The 20,059-nt window shown below is 46.9% G+C and overlaps 1 protein-coding gene across 3 annotated transcripts in view; it reads left to right on the top strand.

Moving 5' to 3' along the window:
* Window positions 1-520: 520 nt before the first annotated feature.
* LOC139382859 (2-(3-amino-3-carboxypropyl)histidine synthase subunit 1-like) overlaps window positions 521-20,059 on the top strand; it is a 109,330-nt gene continuing 89,791 nt past the window's right edge. The window contains exons 1-3 of one of the 3 annotated variants that reach the window (XM_071127098.1): window positions 521-607; window positions 1,226-1,375; window positions 10,503-10,566. In XM_071127098.1, the coding sequence (XP_070983199.1) occupies window positions 556-607; window positions 1,226-1,375; window positions 10,503-10,566 (266 nt within the window). In that variant the 5' untranslated portion in view covers window positions 521-555. Of the gene's footprint in view, window positions 608-1,200; window positions 1,376-10,502; window positions 10,567-20,059 lie in introns of all 3 variants that reach the window. The other 2 variants (XM_071127099.1, XM_071127100.1) reach the window with 2 other exon arrangements.

Raw genomic sequence — 20,059 nt, forward strand, 5'->3', positions numbered from 1 at the left:
AAGCAGCAGGGAACATCAGAAATGTTGTTGCTAAATAAGGCAGTCATTTTCACTTTAGCTATCTCAATTCTTGTAGTGTGTTTTAGTTTTAAATGAGCGTCTGAAGTTTGTAATTTCCACTTTGAAATTTCAGTCTCGATTTGCTGGAACTACAAATGAATCAACCCATACACAAATGTCCATGAATTATTATCCACATAATAATTCACATTTCCTGTTGCTGCAAGATTATTTTCCTGCTGCAGTACACTGGCTCAAATTAAGATCATACGTCTGTAACTTGTGATGGGGCAAGAGAAGAGAACAGTAGGCCTACTAAATTTGATTTGATAATGTTACTAAAAATGAAGCTTACTGTCAATGAAATAAAAAAGCATATATTTTCTATTCCGTTCTGAACAAATGCGACATTTTCTATGATTTCGTGTCAATAGAAATTCAGATCCACAGACAGCGACAAGCAACTCGATTATCTCACATCGATTGTTCCGCCTGCAACGATGGCTTCTGCATTAGATTACTGCTGCCTTTCTGGTTCCCACATGCACCGGAAATATGGCGGCGCCCACGGTCGAAACGCAAGTCGTACCAGCTAAAAAACCAACCGGTAAATATGAGTCTCCGTTATAAAAATGCTATCACACGAGAAATAACCAAGAACGTGGTGTATGCTTGAAAAAACAGTGTAATAAATTGCCACCATGAATAAAGAATTATGACGCAGATAAAGCTAGCGACCAGCTAATGCTAATAACAAGGAAAACTGACTCAAATGGTTTGAAAGTATGATTAGCTAGCTAACTTACTTGATACTTATCTACAAGAACGAAATATATGAAAATTATAGAACACGTTTTTAAATATTTTTAAGCTCCTGGGTCTAACTTTCGTCATCTGCTTAGAAAACATGGGAGACCAGTAGGTTGCACCTATTTATGCTGTAATAAACTACAATCGCATTGTATTAACGTTTTGTTATGACTGGATTATAATTGTTTATGGAGTTGTGGTTTTTATAACTAGGCCTGTACAGGAATAGGGACTGTGGAATTTCAAAGCACTTACCAAAACAATATGTAACAACTCAGAAGAGTAACTTAATGTAAATTATTACCAATAATCATATGAGACTCTGCCCCCTACACCGTATTTGATCTGAAGCCTCCTGTCTTATCTGTGTTTGTCAACTATCTCCTACAGTAAAATTATTTGATTCTTCCCCAAGTACGAGGACCACGGCGGGTGGCCAATCAAATTCCTGATGAAATCCTGCAAGACCCAGAGTTACAGGAGGCTATCCGTGCTTTGCCTTCAAATTACAACTTTGAGATCCACAAGACAGTCTGGCGGGTGAGACAGGCCACGTCTAAGAGAGGTAAGCTCAGAATAGGCCTATTCATTACTTTTCTACTATCTATAGGGCTTGGATAAAGTATTTACCACAGGTGGACTCCTTACTGGAAAAGTCTAATAAGGTGTGTCTATCAGTTCCTGGCTAAGGATAACCTTAAACCTGGAGAACCTCAGAATAGCTAGTGTTGCTATATAGAACGTTAACTTGTTATCTGAATACTTGAATATGCTTTATCATGCAGTTTTAATGTCTATCTATATCAGACACCATTAGTGAATGAGAGATCCAATAAAATAAAAAAAAGGTAATGGTATGTTTCTCGAAGGTTATTGTTCTGGTAACTTGTGTTGTTGTGGTATTTACCAAGAAGGCCTAGCTCTTACTATATAACATAGGAGTACCATGTTCAAATACTGCCTATCAACGTTATTGTCAGCAGTTGTCTCACAGCTAGAGGATGTCAAACTAAACTATGAACCTTAGGACATTCACAAGTTGGAGTCTGCTAGAGCAGCGTTTCCCAAACACGGTCCTGAGGCCCCCCTGGGTTCACTTTTAGGTTTTTGCCTGAGCACTACACAGCTGATTGAAATAACAAACTTATCATCAAGCTTTGATTATTTGAATCAGCTGTGTAGTGTTCAGGCAAAAACCTAAAAGTGCACCCAGGGGTGGGCCCCAGGACAGACCCCTGTGAAGTGTTATAGGGTTGTGATGGTGATGGTGATGAGAGGGGTTATTAGGTTGTGATGGTGATGAGAGGGGTTATTAGGTTGTGATGGTGATGAGAGGGATTATTAGGTTGTGATGGTGGTGAGAGGGGTTATTAGGTTGTGATGGTGATGAGAGGGGTTATTGGGTTGTGATGGTGATGAGAGGGGTGAGGTGTTATTGGTTGAGGTGTAGTTGGGTTGTGATGGTGATGAGGTGTTATTGGTTGTGATGATGAGGTGTTATTGGTTGAGGTGTAATTATGTTGTGATGATGTGTTATTGGTTGTGATGGTGATGAGGTGTTATTGGGTTGTGATGGTGATGAGGTGTTATTGGGTTGTGATGGTGATGTGAGGGTTGAGAGGTTATTGGGTTGTGGTGGTGATGAGGGCTGAGGGGTCATTAGGTTGTGATGGTGATGAGATTTTCACCTTGTCAGCTCGTGGGATCCAATCTTGCAACCTTACAGTTAACTAGTCCAACGTTATAATCACCTGCCTCTCGTTGCACTCCACAAGGAGACTGCCTGTTACGCGAATACAGTAAGCCAAGGTAAGTTGCTAGCTAGCATTAAACGTATGTAATAAAAAACAATCAATCAATCAATCATAATCACTAGTTAACTACACATGGTTGATGATATTACTAGTTTATCTAGCGTGTCCTGCGTTGCATATAATCTGACTGAGCATACAAGTATCTGACTGAGCGGTGATAGGCAGCAGCAGGCTCGTAAGCATTCATTCAAACAGCACTTTCGTGCGTTTTGCCAAGAGTTCTTTGTTGTGCGTCAAGCATTGCTCGGTTTATGACTTCAAGCCTATCAACTCCCGAGATGAGGCTGGTGTAACCGATGTGAAATGGCTAGCTAGTTAGCGGGGTGCACGCTAATAGCGTTTCAAACGTCACTCGCTCTGAGACTTGTAGTGGTTGTTCCCCTTGCTCTGCACTAACCCATACAGGTGACATTGATGACACTGATACTCTCATCTAACAATCACACATAGAGAGCTAGAATGGAGGGGGCAAGAGGGAATGGTGAAGAAAATAGCCCTATTCCCTATACATTGTACTACTTTTGACCAGAGCTCTTTAGGTACTATTTGGGATAGGGTGGCTTTAAGGATACTGCCCATGTCTCTGTTCTGTATTGGTTTCATTAGAGAGTTTCTTCTCTCTCTGGGCTCGCAAAATCAAAAGATCACCTTATCGACTCTGCACTCTACCCCTCTCTCTCTCCCTCCATCTGTTTCTGCCTGGGCTTTGAACCCCTTCCACTCAGCCTCTCTCACTCATCCTCAGTTGAATTGGCGTCTTTGTTTTGGTCATTTCACTTCCTGTTGGAATGGAATGAAATGAAGCAAGCAAACACCATTGTTTTTACTGCCCAGCCTCAATTGTTGAGTGTAAACAGAAGCAACAGCTAAGTGAGCATACATTTGGTTCTGGAGAGTTACCATAGCCCCTTAGAAACGTCAGAATTTCAGATTTGATTGTGTCGTAGCGTTTGCTGTCATTAAATGTGAACACTGTATATTATCAAATCAATTCTCTATGTGTAATTATTACGCAATTAAACTAATCACGGAATAGTAATTAGCTAGGAAGTCGGCGCACCACGGAAAAATGTTGTTTATAGAGTTGAAATTTTCCAAATATAACTTATTATCTTACTGATTACCGTCTTCTATTAATTACCTCATTAATCTCATTCCTGAATGTCGCAAAACCTTGGAGATCTGCGCGAACCCTAACATCGATCATGAATCAGTGATATACAAATTGGCTTAATTATTTATTTACTAACTAACTAATCAATCACAGAATTACATAAACACACACTAACATGACACAAGGAAAAGTCCCTAGTGGACGAAACCGATATGATGGCTTGGTAGACAAAGCAAAGGGGGCTCAAGAGCAGGAATGTCTGCTGGATAATAGTTCATCAGAGAGATTCTAGTTGCGTTCCCCAGAAGTCCCAAGGTTTTTCGTGGTTGTAGGTTGTTATAATGGATACGTCAGAGTACCATTTGGAAATGTTCTTAGATCAGATGCGTTTAACAGACTAAAGTATTTAAACAGACGCAGCCTGAATAATTGGTCTTTAGTTTGTAGATTTCTTCACCATTTCAGCGTGTTGATGATCTCCACATTCTCTGGTCTTGCACTTTTGTAGAGTTCTAGTTTAAACCACTTCACACACCAGCATCATCTGGTATGTTTTGGTCTAATGTAAATTTTGTCGGAAGTGTGTTTTATACTTTTAATAGAAAAGGGGGCGTTCCATTACGCCGGTGTAAATATCTGTGCTCACGGGGGGGTCACTGACTTGTTAAAACTTCATATGAAAAGCCATCCTCTCATTTAGAAAGCTATCATTTCATATTTTCAAAAGTAGTCTTATACTTAATCATTAATTGTATACAACATTCAGGTGCAAACCCCATAATTGAGAAGTATATACAAACAAAGAAACAGCAATGTGTCTCCTGTCCTTCATGATGTCACCAAATGAAACATACTCGACATGACTGTTCCTTAAGTGTCCACAGACCACTCCATCTGCTTGGAATACAGAAATACTGTTCAATTATTCAACCTTTTGACGTTACCGTACTGCAAAGTCTTTCTCTGTGGTAACAAAAGGATTCTCAGCCTTCTTTTTGGCCGAGTGGGGTAAAGAGTTTTAGCTATTTATGACCGTCATAAACCTTTGGTGGGAGAGGGAGAGAGAGGGCTGTGATCCTCACCCAAAAAGGGCACGTCGTAACAATTGTGATAATTTCAGACTTTTCATGGTAAAAAGTAATGGTGCCGATAGAGATAGTCGCCTCGCTTTGCGTTCTTAGGAAACTATCCAGTATTTTGTTTTTTTTATGTATTATTTCTGGCATAACGGTGGGTTAACTGCCTTGTTCAGAGGCAGAACGACAGATTTTCACCTCGTCAGCTTTGGGATTCAATCTTGCAACCTTACGGTTAACTAGTCCAACGCTCTAACCACCTGCCTCACGAGGAGCCTGCCTGTTACGCGAATGCAGTAGAAGCCAAGGTAAGTTGCTAGCTAGCATTAAACTTATCTTACAAAAAACAATCAATCAATCATAATCACTAGTTATCTACACATGGTTGATGATATTACTAGTTTATCTAGCGTGTCCTGCGTTGCATATAATCGATGCAACGCTGGGAGTTGATTTAACAAAAGCACATTTGCGGAAAAAAGTACAATCGTTGCACCCGTTAGAAAAATACGAAACGGTTCCGTATTTCACTGAAATAATAAACATTTTGTTTTCGAAATGATAGTTTCCGGATTTGACCATATTAATGACCTAAGGCTCGTATTTCTGTGTGTTATCATGTTATCTTTAAGTCTATGATTTGATAGAGCAGTCTGACTGAGCGATGGTAGGCAGCAGCGGGCTCGTAAGCATTCATTCAAACAGCACTTTCGTGCGTTTTGCCAGCAGCTCTTCGCAAGCACAGCTCTGTTTATGACTTCAAGCCTATCAGCCTAATGACTAATGACTGGTGTAACTGATGTGAAATGGCTAGCTAGTTAGCGGGGTGTGCGCTAATAGCGTTTCAAACGTCACTCGCTCTGAGACTTGGAGTAGTTATTCCCCTTGCTCTGCAAGGGCCGTGGCTTTTGTGGAGCGATGGGTAACGCTGCTTCGAGTGTGGCTGTTGTCTATGTGTTCCTGGTTCGAGCCCAGGTAGGGGCGAGGAGAGGGACGGAAGCAAAACCTTTACACTGGCAATACTAAAGTGCCTATAAGAACATCCAATAGTCAAAGGTTAATGAAATACAAATGGTATAGAGAGAAATAGTTCTATAAATACTATATTAACTACAACCTAAACCCTCTTACCTTGGAATATTGAAGTCTCATGTTAAAAGGAACCATTACATGGCACATATTGCACTTTTACTTCTCCAACACTTTGTTTTTGCATTATTTAAACCAAATTGAACGTTTCATTATTTATTTGAGGCTAAATGGATTTTTATTGATGTATTATATTAAGTTAAAATAAGTGTTCATTCAGTATTGTTGTAATTGTCATTATTACAAATAAATAAATAAAAATTGGCCGATTAATCGGTATCGGCTTTTTTTGGTCCTCCAAGTATCGGTATCGGTGTTGAAAAAAATCCTGATCGGTCGACCTCTAGTCCACAGACGACGCAATCGCAATCCCATTGCCCTAACCCAACTGGACAAGAGGAATAACTATGTAAGATTGCTGTTCATCGATTAAAGCTCAGCATTTAACACCATAGTACCCTCCAAACTTGTCATTAAGCTCGAGACCCTGGGTCTCGCCCCCTCCCTGTGCAACTGGGTCCTGGACTTTCTGACGGGACGCCCCCAGGTGGTGAAGGTAGGAAACAACATCTCCGCCCCGCTGATCCTCAACACTGGGGCACCTCAAGGGTGCTTTCCCAGCCCCCTCCTGTACTCCCTGTTCACCCATGACTGTGTGGCCGGGTTAGGGAGGGTTTGGCCGGTAGGGATATCCTTGTCTCATCGCGCACCAGCGACTCCTGTGGCGGGCCGGGCGCAGTGCGCGCTAACCAAGGTGGCCAGGTGCACGGTGTTTCCTCCAACACATTGATGTGGCTGGCTTCCGGGTTGGATGGCGCTGTGTTAAGAAGCAGTGCGGCTTGGTTGGGTTGTGTATCGGAGGACGCATGACTTTCAACCTTCGTCTCTCGCAAGCCCGTACGGGAGTTGTAGCGATGAGACAAGATAGTAGCTAGTAAACAATTGGATACCACGAAATTGAGGAGAAAAAGGGGTAAAATAAAATAAAAAAACACAAAAAAAATAAAAATACTACACCCATAGCTTAACTGGTCACATACTTTATCATACCTCAATTCCTCTCTATGTTGTCCTTGTATTTTTTTAAAATCTTGTTTTCCCTGTGTGCTGAGTTGTCCGTGCCTGCAATGGTCTCTTTCTCACGATAGTTGTTCAGCCTTGCATACTGAATTGTACCTGTGAAAGTGGAAGGCAGAAAACAGAGGCAGGGCAAAGTGAACAGGGAGACAAAACAACCTTGTGTGTCTGGAGGAACCATGAACATGTTTCCCTCAGGGCTGCGAAACAAACCCAGAGAACTGTTTCTCTCAGAGGAGACAGAGCAGCATCGCAAATAATCCAAAAGTTTAGCAGTAGCAGTCAGAGACGCGTATGATTTCCCTCTGGTCTTCTCCTTTAACACCTCTGAATTCTTTATGTTACATCTACACAAGTCTACAGATGTTTTTTGGAGTCTGGGAGAAGTCCTATTAGAGCAGCCAGCCACTAATTGCAGACAGAGGTTGAGGCAACTTTTATTTTCTGCAGCAGCACAAATCTGAGTGCAGATGAAATGTGCCCCACAGTATAGTGTAACTGACGATTACGCTGAAGAAGTACAGACTGAACTGAACACAAGCCCCCTGAGCACCTTCCACACTGTTATAGAATGCTAATACTAGACAGAAGTGAAATCTGAAACAGTACACATCTCAGTGCTGGGGCCCGGCTAGACAGGATTGGCGACTTGGAAGTGAACTTGTATTTTTCAGCTCCTCAGCTGACCTTTTTCTCCATTCACTCACTAAAACTGGTTGCTGCACTCTCTGTTGACACCTCCCAGACAGAAATCCCCCTTTCTGACAGGCTGACACTCAAACCAATCACAGACTATCATATGTGCATGTTGGTACGTGTGTCCGTGGGAGGATGAATGACAAACACACAAGCATTCTTGACATTTTGTTTGTGTTACTGCTCCTGTGACATTCATGACATTTTAGCTCACATGTAAACACACACACACACACACACACACACACACACACACACACACACACTAAACCTCTAAACCCTTGTGCAGAGCCTGTACACTGAGATCAGATGGAAAGAGAGCTCTTGGCTTCTGTCAGCCAGGGCTGTTGTGAGGCTTAGAAACCTTTCTCGGTTAATAAACTCGCCCTTTCCCAGGTAATGACCTGTCTCTGTCTGTCTACATGGTGCACAGTGATACCTTAACCTTTCATCAGAAAGACACACTCCTCTCCTCCTTCCCTCTCTCCTCCATCCATCACACTTCAGGGCCATTCTTTCTTTTTGTCAGCGCCCTTTTTACTTTTCCTAGGCCATTTTTTATTGTTCAGTGTTGTCTACAGTCCTGTTTTTGTTGTTTATCTTTGCTGTAGGAACCCACTGCAGTATGTGAACATTAGGCCTGAAATATTTATCGACACTGCAGTCTAAGTGTCCATTCACTGTAGTCACATGGTTTATCAAGGTGATGTGTGACAGGGTCAGTCTGACAGTGAAACATTGTCAACACTCTTCCCAATGTATCTAAATTTGATTTAAACAGAGCCTCCTCCGCGAGACCCAGTGTCTGCTAGAGCCAGCCCACCGATCTCAGCATGCACAGGAAATGCAGACTTGGTTACACTACCTTTGATGCAGGGAAAAATTTAAAGTGTTCCTTCAATTACTGAAAATGACATCAAATTCAAGGGGATTTGCGAAACAGAGGACAGTGGACGAACGGCTTGTACATAAATATCACACTATGGTATAATCCCATTTGAGTAAAGAAAGGCTAAATATTCAATCATGCTGAGCACTTTACATAAGTATGCATAGCACAATATGTAACCACACCAACATAAGGACATCAGTCTGTTACCAAGACAACAGCTCTGGATAACCAATTTGCGCAAGGAGGACGCAATGGCTTGATGTGAGGGGGAAAAGCCTCTTTGTTATTCAAAATGGATCTGTTCCAATGTGAAATTAATGTGATATCAATTGAAGACTAAAAGGATTAGACCTACTGGGATGTGTTGTACATTTGCCAACATTGCAGAACCTGCAACACCTGTCTGCATTTTGCCAGGGATGGATGAACTAGCCTTCTAGCCTAGTTTTGAGTGAATCTATGTTGTACATGATAACCCCAGTTTTGTAAGTTTTGCCTTCCTGTTGACTGTGGCTACAGTATTTGTAATTTATGACAAAAAATAACCATGTTTGTTAGAAATGTAGGTCATTCAGGGCCTCCCGAGTGGTGCAGTGGTCTAAGGCACTACATCGCAGTGATGCGGCGTCACTACAGCCTGGGGTTCAATCCCTTGTGGCGGGCCGGGTGCCTGCAGGCTGACCTCGTCGTCAGTTGAACGGTGTTTTCTCCGACACATTGGTGCAGCTGGCTTCCAGGGTAAGCGACCAGGTGTTAAGAAGCGTGGTTTGGCAGGTCATGTTTCGGAGGACGTATGACTCAACCTTCGCCTCTCCTGAGCCCACTGGGGAGTTACAGCGATGAGACAAGATCGTAATCACTAAATTGGGAGCAAAGGCGGTAAAAATGACAAATAAAGATAGCGCGTCACACTGACCAGCATATGTCTGTGTTTGAAATATGGGTTTAATTGTGACCAGTTTTCTGTACGTTTTCCTGAAGGGTTTATGCCATTTCTCAGTTGCTGATATTACCCCGCCCCTTGTCCTCTTCCTCTGACTTTAAGTGTAGCTGTTTCTCCATGTCCTATAGCCTAGATCTCTATATCAGCAACATTTGTGTCTGATTGGTTGTAAACATCATTATGTTTACAACCGACATCTTGCACATTCTCAACAATAGAAGGAAATTGGGTGAGAAACTGCACTGGGCTACATGTTGAGAGAGCATGCCTTTCTTTATAGCATTTTGTCTCTGTAAAGTTGTTGGCATCATTTTAAAGAGGTGTGATATTTTGTGTCTCAACCCTGGCAATGAGCTAACCCCCTGATGAAAGCATTTCCCATTGATTCGTCTTAGCTGGTGTCACACTCAAATAAGGTCCTACTGGAAACACATGCTGCTCTCAGCCCTTCACATCAGCAGCAGGACCAATCCTTCCTTTGTGTGATTGCTTGATTCCCATTTCACAGCGATTTGATCCATTTCTCCATGATATCTTAATGCTGCATGAGAAGAAGCACAACGTTTCCTGATTCTTAGCGGTCTGCATTGTGAGAGGGATATTTGTGTGTGTGACTGTGTTTGTGACTGTGACTCATGAAGCTGTTGGCTGTCATTGACAGAGACAGGTGGAGAAAAGGTGACTAATGGATTGCTAGGAGAAAAGGGAAGTGTGAAGACAGAGCAGAGCTGATACACTTCCATTTCCTGTTGTGCATCTCTCAGTAAGATAAGACAACAGTAATGCAATGGACGGGAGAGAATTACCTTGAAATGTCAGCTTCCTTCTGTCTCAGTGAAGCACTCTAAAGTAATAACATAAGCTACAATATACATGAAAATACTGTCTAGGATGTATTAAATAATGTGGTTGTCACTCAAGCTGCAGTTCTGTGTTTGTCCTCTGAACCTTACCTCTGACTGTCTGTCTGTCTGTCTGTCTCTGTTCACAGTGGCCCTGCAGCTACCGGAGGGACTGCAGATGTTTGCCTGTGTCATCGCTGACATCATCGAGAGGTAGGTACAGCATACAAACACTCACCACTCACTAATGTTTTCAATAGGTGGCAAGTTTGACTCGTGCTCGTTTTAAAATTAAACAGATTCTATCTATTTGTTGTTAGCTAAAAACATTGATGTTTCTCCCTGAAACGGATCCCCTTGACTTTGTGTTAAAGTTTTGGTGGCTTTAGAAGGTGCTTGAGTGAGGGAGCAGTCGTCGTCCTTGCTTAAGTTGAAGTTGAGCCGGCATGGCCATTCTAGTCATTAAGCCAGCCAGTGTTATCATCATTCCCTGCCTGCCGCAGCCAGCTCATATCTGGTCTTCAGCAGAAAATTAGACACGATTGTGTCCAGGGCTCGAGCGGCTATCAACGCTTCACTCGATCACGGTTGGAGGAGGGACAGCCATTATTCCTGTTAATTACATCTTGTTACAGTCTGCATAGACCCCTTTTGCACACAGACACTCCATCACACAGACACTCCATCACACAGACACTCCATCACACAGACACTCCATCACACAAACACTCCATCACACAAACACTCCATCACACAAACACTCCATCACACAGACACTCCATCACACAGACACTCCATCACACAGACACTCCATCACACAGACACTCCATCACACAGACACTCCATCACACAGACACTCCATCACACAGACACTCCATCACACAGACCCTCCATCACACAAACACTCCATCACACAAACACTCCACCACACAGACACTCCATCACACAAACACTCCATCACACAGACACTCCATCACACAGACACTCCATCACACAGACACTCCATCACACAGACCCTCCATCACACAAACACTCCATCACACAGACACTCCATTACACAGACACTCCATCACACAGATACTCCATCACACAGACTGATGCAGGAGTCCAAACCTTCCTGCGGGTTGGAGTGCCTCAGCATCAGTCTTTTCAGTCATTTGTCTTGTATACACTGAGCTTTGGCCTACGCCGTGCCAAAACAAGTTTGTGCAACATTGATAAATTGGTTGAAAAAAAGTTTAAAAAGTTAAGTTTAGACCTAAAATATGCATTTGAAGTGTTGAAAGAGGAGCTCTGTGTGTTTAAGGACTTTTTTGACTTCTGTGGTTGTTTCCTTCATCTTCTCATTTCACCCCTTTCTGCCTCTCTCTCTCTCTGCTGTGACGACTGTAAGGGTTATCTAAAAGAAGATGGCTGCATCACTCCACATCCAAAGTAGATTACTTTCCTATGTGTGTGTTCGATACTAATGAGGTTAGTTGATGGACGTAAAGGATAGTGAGCTTGGGAAGGGAAGCTTCCACATGGTTATCAATCAGAGCCCGTATTTGATTTCAGACAGGAAACGTAGTTCATGGTGTCCTCGTATGAAGCCATGCCTGTCATACCACAGTTATGGACCGTTGAGAAACAGGAACCACAGTGGGCTGAAAGCTTTGACTTTCCCCTCTACTCCTCCTCGACCCAGCCCTTCGCTTTCCTTTTAACCCCTCTCCTCCTCCTCCTCGACCCAGCCCTCCGCTTTCCTTTTAACCCCTCTCCTCCTCCTCCTCGACCCAGCCCTCCGCTTTCCTTTTAACCCCTCTTCTTCTCCTCGACCCAGCCCCCCGCTTTCCTTTTAACCCCTCTCCTCCTCCTCCTCGATCCAGCCCTCCGCTTTCCTTTTAACCCCTCTTCTCCTCCTCCTCGACCCAGCCCTCCGCTTTCCTTTTAACCCCTCTCCTCCTCCTCCTCGACCCAGCCCTCCGCTTTCCTTTTAACCCCTCTCCTCCTCCTCCTCAACCCAGCCCTCCGCTTTCCTTTTAACCCCTCCTCCTCCTCCTCGACCCAGCCCTCCGCTTTCCTTTTAACCCCTCTCCTCCTCCTCCTCGACCCAGCCCTCCGCTTTCCTTTTAACCCCTCTTCTCCTCTACCCAGCCCTCCGCTTTCCTTTTAACCCCTCTCCTCCTCCTCCTCGACCCAGCCCTCTGCTTTCCTTTTAACCCCTCTTCTCCTCCTCCTCGACCCAGCCCTCCGCTTTCCTTTTAACCCCTCTTCTTCTCCTCCTCGACCCAGCCCTTCGCTTTCCTTTTAACCCCTCTCCTCCTCCTCCTCGACCCAGCCCTCCGCTTTCCTTTTAACCCCTCTCCTCCTCCTCCTCGACCCAGCCCTTCGCTTTCCTTTTAACCCCTCTCCTCCTCCTCGACCCAGCCCTCCGCTTTCCTTTTAACCCCTCTCCTCCTCCTCCTCGACCCAGCCCTCCGCTTTCCTTTTAACCCCTCTCCTCCTCCTCCTCGACCCAGCCCTTCGCTTTCCTTTTAACCCCTCTCCTCCTCCTCCTCGACCCAGCCCTCCGCTTTCCTTTTAACCCCTCTCCTCCTCCTCCTCGACCCAGCCCTCCGCTTTCCTTTTAACCCCTCTCCTCCTCCTCCTCGACCCAGCCCTCCGCTTTCCTTTTAACCCCTCTTCTCCTCCTCCTCTACCCAGCCCTCCGCTTTCCTTTTAACCCCTCTCCTCCTCCTCCTCGACCCAGCCCTCCGCTTTCCTTTTAACCCCTCTCCTCCTCCTCCTCGACCCAGCCCTCCGCTTTCCTTTTAACCCCTCTTCTCCTCCTCCTCGACCCAGCCCTCCGCTTTCCTTTTAACCCCTCTCCTCCTCCTCCTCTACCCAGCCCTTCGCTTTCCTTTTAACCCCTCTCCTCCTCCTCCTCGACCCAGCCCTCCGCTTTCCTTTTAACCCCTCTCCTCCTCCTCCTCGACCCAGCCCTCCGCTTTCCTTTTAACCCCTCTCCTCCTCCTCCTCGACCCAGCCCTTCGCTTTCCTTTTAACCCCTCTCCTCCTCCTCCTCGACCCAGCCCTCCGCTTTCATTTTAACCCCTCTTCTTCTCCTCCTCGACCCAGCCCTGCGCTTTCCTTTTAACCCCTCTCCTCCTCCTCCTCGACCCAGCCCTCCGCTTTCCTTTTAACCCCCTTTCTTCTCCTCCTCTACCCAGCTCCCCACTTTCCTTTTAACCCCTCTCCTCCTCCTCCTCTACCCAGCCCTCCACTTTCCTTTTAACCCCTCTCCTCCTCCTCCTCGACCCAGCCCTCCACTTTCCTTTTAACCCCTCTCCTCCTCCTCCTCGACCCAGCCCTCCACTTTCCTTTTAACCCCTCTCCTCCTCCTCCTCTACCCAGCCCTCCACTTTCCTTTTAACCCCTCTCCTCCTCCTCCTCGATCCAGCCCTCCGCTTTCCTTTTAACCCCTCTCCTCCTCCTCCTCGACCCAGCCCTCCGCTTTCCTTTTAACCCCTCTTCTCCTCCTCCTCTACCCAGCCCTCCACTTTCCTTTTAACCCCTCTTCTCCTCCTCCTCGACCCAGCCCTCCGCTTTCCTTTTAACCCCTCTTCTCCTCCTCCTCGACCCAGCCCTCCGCTTTCCTTTTAACCCCTCTTCTTCTCCTCCTCGACCCAGCCCTCCGCTTTCCTTTTAACCCCTCTTCTTCTCCTCCTCGACCCAGCCCTCCACTTTCCTTTTAACCCCTCTCCTCCTCCTCGACCCAGCCCTCCGCTTTCCTTTTAACCCCTCTCCTCCTCCTCCTCGACCCAGCCCTCCGCTTTCCTTTTAACCCCTCTTCTCCTCCTCGACCCAGCCCTCCGCTTTCCTTTTAACCCCTCTCCTCCTCCTCCTCGACCCAGCCCTCCGCTTTCCTTTTAACCCCTCTCCTTCTCCTCCTCTACCCAGCCCTCCGCTTTCCTTTTAACCCCTCTTCTTCTCCTCCTCTACCCAGCCCTCCGCTTTCCTTTTAACCCCTCTTCTTCTCCTCCTCGACCCAGCCCTCCGCTTTCCTTTTAACCCCTCTCCTCCTCCTCCTCTACCCAGCCTTCCGCTTTCCCTTTAACCCCTCTTCTTCTCCTCTACCCAGCCCTCCGCTTTCCCTTTAACCCCTCTCCTCCTCCTCGACCCAGCCCTCCGCTTTCTTTTTAACCCCTCTCCTTCTCCTCCTCGATCCAGCCCTCCGCTTTCCTTTTAACCCCTCTTCTCCTCCTCCTCTACCCAGCCCTCCGCTTTCCTTTTAACCCCTCTCCTCCTCCTCCTCGACCCAGCCCTCCGCTTTCCTTTTAACCCCTCTTCTCCTCCTCCTCGACCCAGCCCTCCACTTTCCTTTTAACCCCTCTCCTCCTCCTCCTCGACCCAGCCCTCCACTTTCCTTTTAACCCCTCTCCTCCTCCTCCTCTACCCAGCCCTCCACTTTCCTTTTAACCCCTCTCCTCCTCCTCCTCGATCCAGCCCTCCGCTTTCCTTTTAACCCCTCTCCTCCTCCTCCTCGACCCAGCCCTCCGCTTTCCTTTTAACCCCTCTTCTCCTCCTCCTCTACCCAGCCCTCCACTTTCCTTTTAACCCCTCTTCTCCTCCTCCTCGACCCAGCCCTCCACTTTCCTTTTAACCCCTCTTCTCCTCCTCCTCGACCCAGCCCTCCGCTTTCCTTTTAACCCCTCTTCTTCTCCTCCTCGACCCAGCCCTCCGTTTTCCTTTTAACCCCTCTTCTTCTCCTCCTCGACCCAGCCCTCCACTTTCCTTTTAACACCTCTCCTCCTCCTCGACCCAGCCCTCCGCTTTCCTTTTAACCCCTCTCCTCCTCCTCCTCGACCCAGCCCTCCGCTTTCCTTTTAACCCCTCTTCTCCTCCTCGACCCAGCCCTCCGCTTTCCTTTTAACCCCTCTCCTCCTCCTCCTCGACCCAGCCCTCCGCTTTCCTTTTAACCCCTCTCCTTCTCCTCCTCTACCCAGCCCTCCGCTTTCCTTTTAACCCCTCTTCTTCTCCTCCTCTACCCAGCCCTCCGCTTTACTTTTAACCCCTCTTCTTCTCCTCCTCGACCCAGCCCTCCGCTTTCCTTTTAACCCCTCTCTTCCTCCTCCTCGACCCAGCCTTCCGCTTTCCCTTTAACCCCTCTTCTTCTCCTCTACCCAGCCCTCCGCTTTCCCTTTAACCCCTCTCCTCCTCCTCGACCCAGCCCTCCGCTTTCTTTTTAACCCCTCTCCTTCTCCTCCTCGATCCAGCCCTCCGCTTTCCTTTTAACCCCTCTCCTCCTCCTCCTCGATCCAGCCCTCCGCTTTCCTTTTAACCCCTCTCCTCCTCCTCCTCTACCCAGCCCTCCGCTTTCCTTTAACCCCTCTTCTCCTCCTCCTCTACCCAGCCCTCCGCTTTCCTTTTAACCCCTCTCCTTCTCCTCCTCGATCCAGCCCTCCGCTTTCCTTTTAACCCCTCTCCTCCTCCTCCTCTACCCAGCCCTCCGCTTTCCTTTTAACCCCTCTCCTTCTCCTCCTCGACCCAGCCCTCCGCTTTCCTTTTAACCCCTCTTCTCCTCCTCGACCCAGCCCTCCGCTTTCCTTTTAACCCCTCTCCTCCTCCTCGACCCAGCCCTTCGCTTTCCTTTTAACCCTTCTCCTTCTCCTCCTCGACCCAGCCCTTCGCTTTCCTTTTAAACCCCTCTCCATCGCTCCACTAGTGCCACGCCTCCCTCATTCCCTCTAATTTCTTCATCCCTCCCTGTAAGGCCACCCCTCAGAGAGAGAGAGGAGGAGATAGTGGCCCTGTCTTATCAGCAGCACTGCTATCAGCAGGAGAGGTGTCTCTCATATCTGGGCTTAAACCAACACTGTATACGCTGTGTTCATCCCAGAGTCCTCTAAACTAAAGCCACCTCATCACCTCAGCCCATCTCACCCCATTTCAGCTAATGAGAGCAATTAACGGCAAATGATTGCTTTCCTCACGTCCTCACCTCCCTCACACCTCTCCTCCCCCTTCTCTCCTGCATGTCTCACCCTCGCACCCCATCCAGATCCTACAGATTATATAAAGAGAAGTTTCCTCTGTCATCAGTTGCTGTTGTTTGTGTTTCTTCTCTTCTCTGTATAAATAATTACATTGGCAACCTCATTTGACTCCCAGGTCACAATAGTTCACTGTCAGTAAATCTAGGGAATGGGCTTGGCCCTTGAATAGGGGATCTAGCTACAGAGGCATTGTTGGATAGTTGGTGTCCCTGGTCACCATACTGTATCTGACCTCTACTCACCCTTCTCGTTCTGTGGGGTCAGCAGAGGTTTCTGTCAGATGTGGATGTTTAGTGACTAGTAAGGGCCTGGCTCCATCTCACCCACTGGTGGGTGAGCTGATCGTGGATTTCAGGAAAAAGCAGAGGGAGCACCTCCCCATCCACATCGAAGGGACAGCAGTGGAGAAGGTGTAAAGTTCCTCGGCGTACACATCACAGACAAACTGAATTGGTCCACCCACACAGACAGCATCGTGAAGAAGGCGCAGCAGCGCCTCTTCAACCTCAGGAGGCTGAAGAAATTTGGTTTGTCACCCAAAACCCTGACAAACTTTTACAGATGCACAATCGAGAGTATCCTGTCGGGCTGTATCACCGCCTGGTACGGCAACTGCTCCGCCCACAACCGCAAGGCTCTCCAGAGGGTAGTGAGGTCTTGCACAACGCATCACCTTGGGCAAACCACCTGCCCTCCATGACACCTACAGCACCCGATGTCACAGGAAGGCCAAAAAGATCATCAAGGACAAGAACCACCCGAGCCACTGCCTGTTCACCCCGCTACCATCCAGAAGGCGAGGGCAGTACAGGTGCATCAAAGCTGGGACCGAGAGACTGAAAAGTAGTTGCTATCTCAAGGCCATCGGACTGTTAAACAGCCATCACTAACTCAGAGATGGTGCTGCCTACATTGAGACCCAATCACTGGCCACTTTAATAAATGGATCACTAGTCGCTTTAAACAATGCCCCTTTAAACAATGCCCCTTTAAACAATGCCCCTTTAAACAATGCCACTTTAACTGTTTACATATCTTACATTACTCATATCACATGCACATACTGTATTTTATACCATTTATTGCACCTTGCCTGTGCCTCTCGGCCATCGCTCATCCATATACTTATATTTACATATTCCCATTCACTCCTCTAGATTTGTGTGTATTAGGTAATTGTTGGGCAATTGTTAGATTACTTGTTAGATATTACTGCACAGTTGGAACTAGAAGCACAAGCATTTCGCTACACTCGCATTAACATCTGCTAATGATGTGTATGTGACTATTGATTTGATTTGATATAGTGTGTCGTCAGTTGGTGTGGGTTGGACTGGGGCGTGGCCATGGCTTTATAGCTGGCCATATCAGTGTAGAGATGAAGGGGCTAAGCTGCCCCGTGGGTACGGAGGGTGGGATGGACAGCTATAAAGCCTAATGAGAGCAAGCTGCTCTGAATTCTAGCCCATGCAGTCAGTTAATACACGTCAACTATGAGAGTGAACACGCTCGCAGGCGCTCACACACACACACACACTCTCACGCACATACACAGACAAAAACACAGGCACTAGGTGAGACGGGCACCGCCAGGATATAGATTCAGCTCAGTGCTCAGTGCTCACATACAGCCAGAGAGAACGCCTACACAAGGGGACAGAGGTGCTCATGGAAGAAGCAATGTACATGCATGGACACACACTGAAACAAAGACAGTAGTAGGCTTGTATAAGCTGATCTCATTTTCAACATTACAGTATATGTCTGTACAGTCACACTATGGAGGATTGGCTCATACTAAGAATATGTGGCTATCTGTTCCACACAGGCACCTGTAAGCATACTCTCTCCCACAGAGAAGTAGAGAGACTGCACCACGCTTCCACTGATCATTTAGAATGTCTCCCACAAGCAGGCCTGCTTCTGTTCTTTAAAGAGGCTTTGATAGGCCCACAAAGAACTTAGTAAACCTTGTAAAGGTCTGCTGTAATGGCTCCAGTTGAAGAGGCACGCTCTGACTTTACACTGTATCCTCTGCTTGCCTGTAATACAGCTACACACGGGCTGCATCCCAAATGGCACCCTATTCCCTAAATAGTGCACTATTGACCAGGGCCCTAAATAGGGCACTACTTTTGACCAGGGCCCATAGGGCTCTATGTAGGGAATAGGGTGCCATTTGGTGCAGCGTCTCTGTTGATAACTGCCAAAGCCATTCAAAGAAACTTAAGGCATAACTCAACTTGCATAACAAGTAAACAGACAGATAAGAACACAAGCGAGGGAGAAGTGATCAGAACAACAGAAAGAATCCCTGACTCAGACAGGCGGGCGGCGGGCGATGGTGTGTGTTGTCATCCCGCCATATGTTTCATTGCCTTTGATGCCAGGCCATCTGTCTTCACCGCAGCCTTGAATGATACTTTGATGAACTTCCTTTAATATTTACTGTGCTGCTCCGGGAGTGGAGAGCCAGGGCTTGTTGTCGTCATCCATGGCCTAATCATGGAGACTGGGAAGGAGAGAGAAGTAGAGAGGGAGAGGGGGCGGCAGTAACATTTAATGTCCTCTGTCACCTGCTCTCTGGCACGGAAGAGATGGGCCTCCTCCAAACAGAGAGATATTGACTTGTGGCATAACTAGGATCTTGTACTTGGGGGTGAAGGTACATGACATGAGAGCATTATGTAACAGAGGGCCCTATTCAATGACTCATACACTCACACAGTTCACAGTATAAAACAAAGAGGAAGTCATTTGTATATTTCGGCTTTTCAAACATAGATTTGTCACTGTGCCGGCCCAGGAGAATGTTATTTATGATTGACTGGCCCTTTGTTATAAATGTAGTGGTTAGATATTCTGGCTATTTTCATGTCAGCACGCCACTTAGATCAACAGCCTCACCAGTTGAATGCCATGTCAGATGAAACACAGGCAGTGATTGACCTGCCACTGTGTCCATGACAGCAGAGTGAATGAAATGGGAGTTTAGAGCCTCATTTCTCTTTCTCTCACATTCACACTCACACAGAGAGCGCGAGCCCCTGCTGTCTCAGACCTTTCTGGTCACTCCATCATCCCTCTGGACCCCATCCTGGGGATTCATCAGCCAGAACCTGATCAATTTCAGACACTTTTATTCATTTTAGTCTGCTCTAGCGTATGTGTGAGCAGCAGTAGCAGTCTCAGCCCACAGCCTTCCATGGTAAATGTCAGCCCTGCCTCTATAGAGGAAGACTGGCAGGAGCCTCCCTGCCCTCGTCTCATCACTCGCCCCCCAGCCTCTCTGTTCCTCCCACAGCACAGCTGAGCAGTAGGTAGCGGGAGCCTGGGTGTGACAGTGTGTGTCCCGGCCTTCTGTCCCCACCAATTACATAAGAAGCTCCCACTGGGTGTAGAGAGCAGCAGGGCCCCCATTGTGCACACACACACACACACACACACACACACACACACACACACACACACACACACACACCACACACACACCACATACACAGACAGACACAGGGCATCTCTCTGACTAATGAGCTCTCCTGCTTGGCAGCCCCCTCACTACCTTCCCAAAAGCCCAATCACGTCGGTCTAAGGGCCCTGAGCAGAGACAGGCAGACACAAACTGGACCAGGCAGCTATAATATGCCCGGCCCACTCCCATCCCCACGACCAGATAAGTTTTCAGTGCT

This window comes from Oncorhynchus clarkii, chromosome 24, assembly GCF_045791955.1.
Source record: "Oncorhynchus clarkii lewisi isolate Uvic-CL-2024 chromosome 24, UVic_Ocla_1.0, whole genome shotgun sequence".
Classification (NCBI taxonomy): Eukaryota; Metazoa; Chordata; class Actinopteri; order Salmoniformes; family Salmonidae; genus Oncorhynchus; species Oncorhynchus clarkii.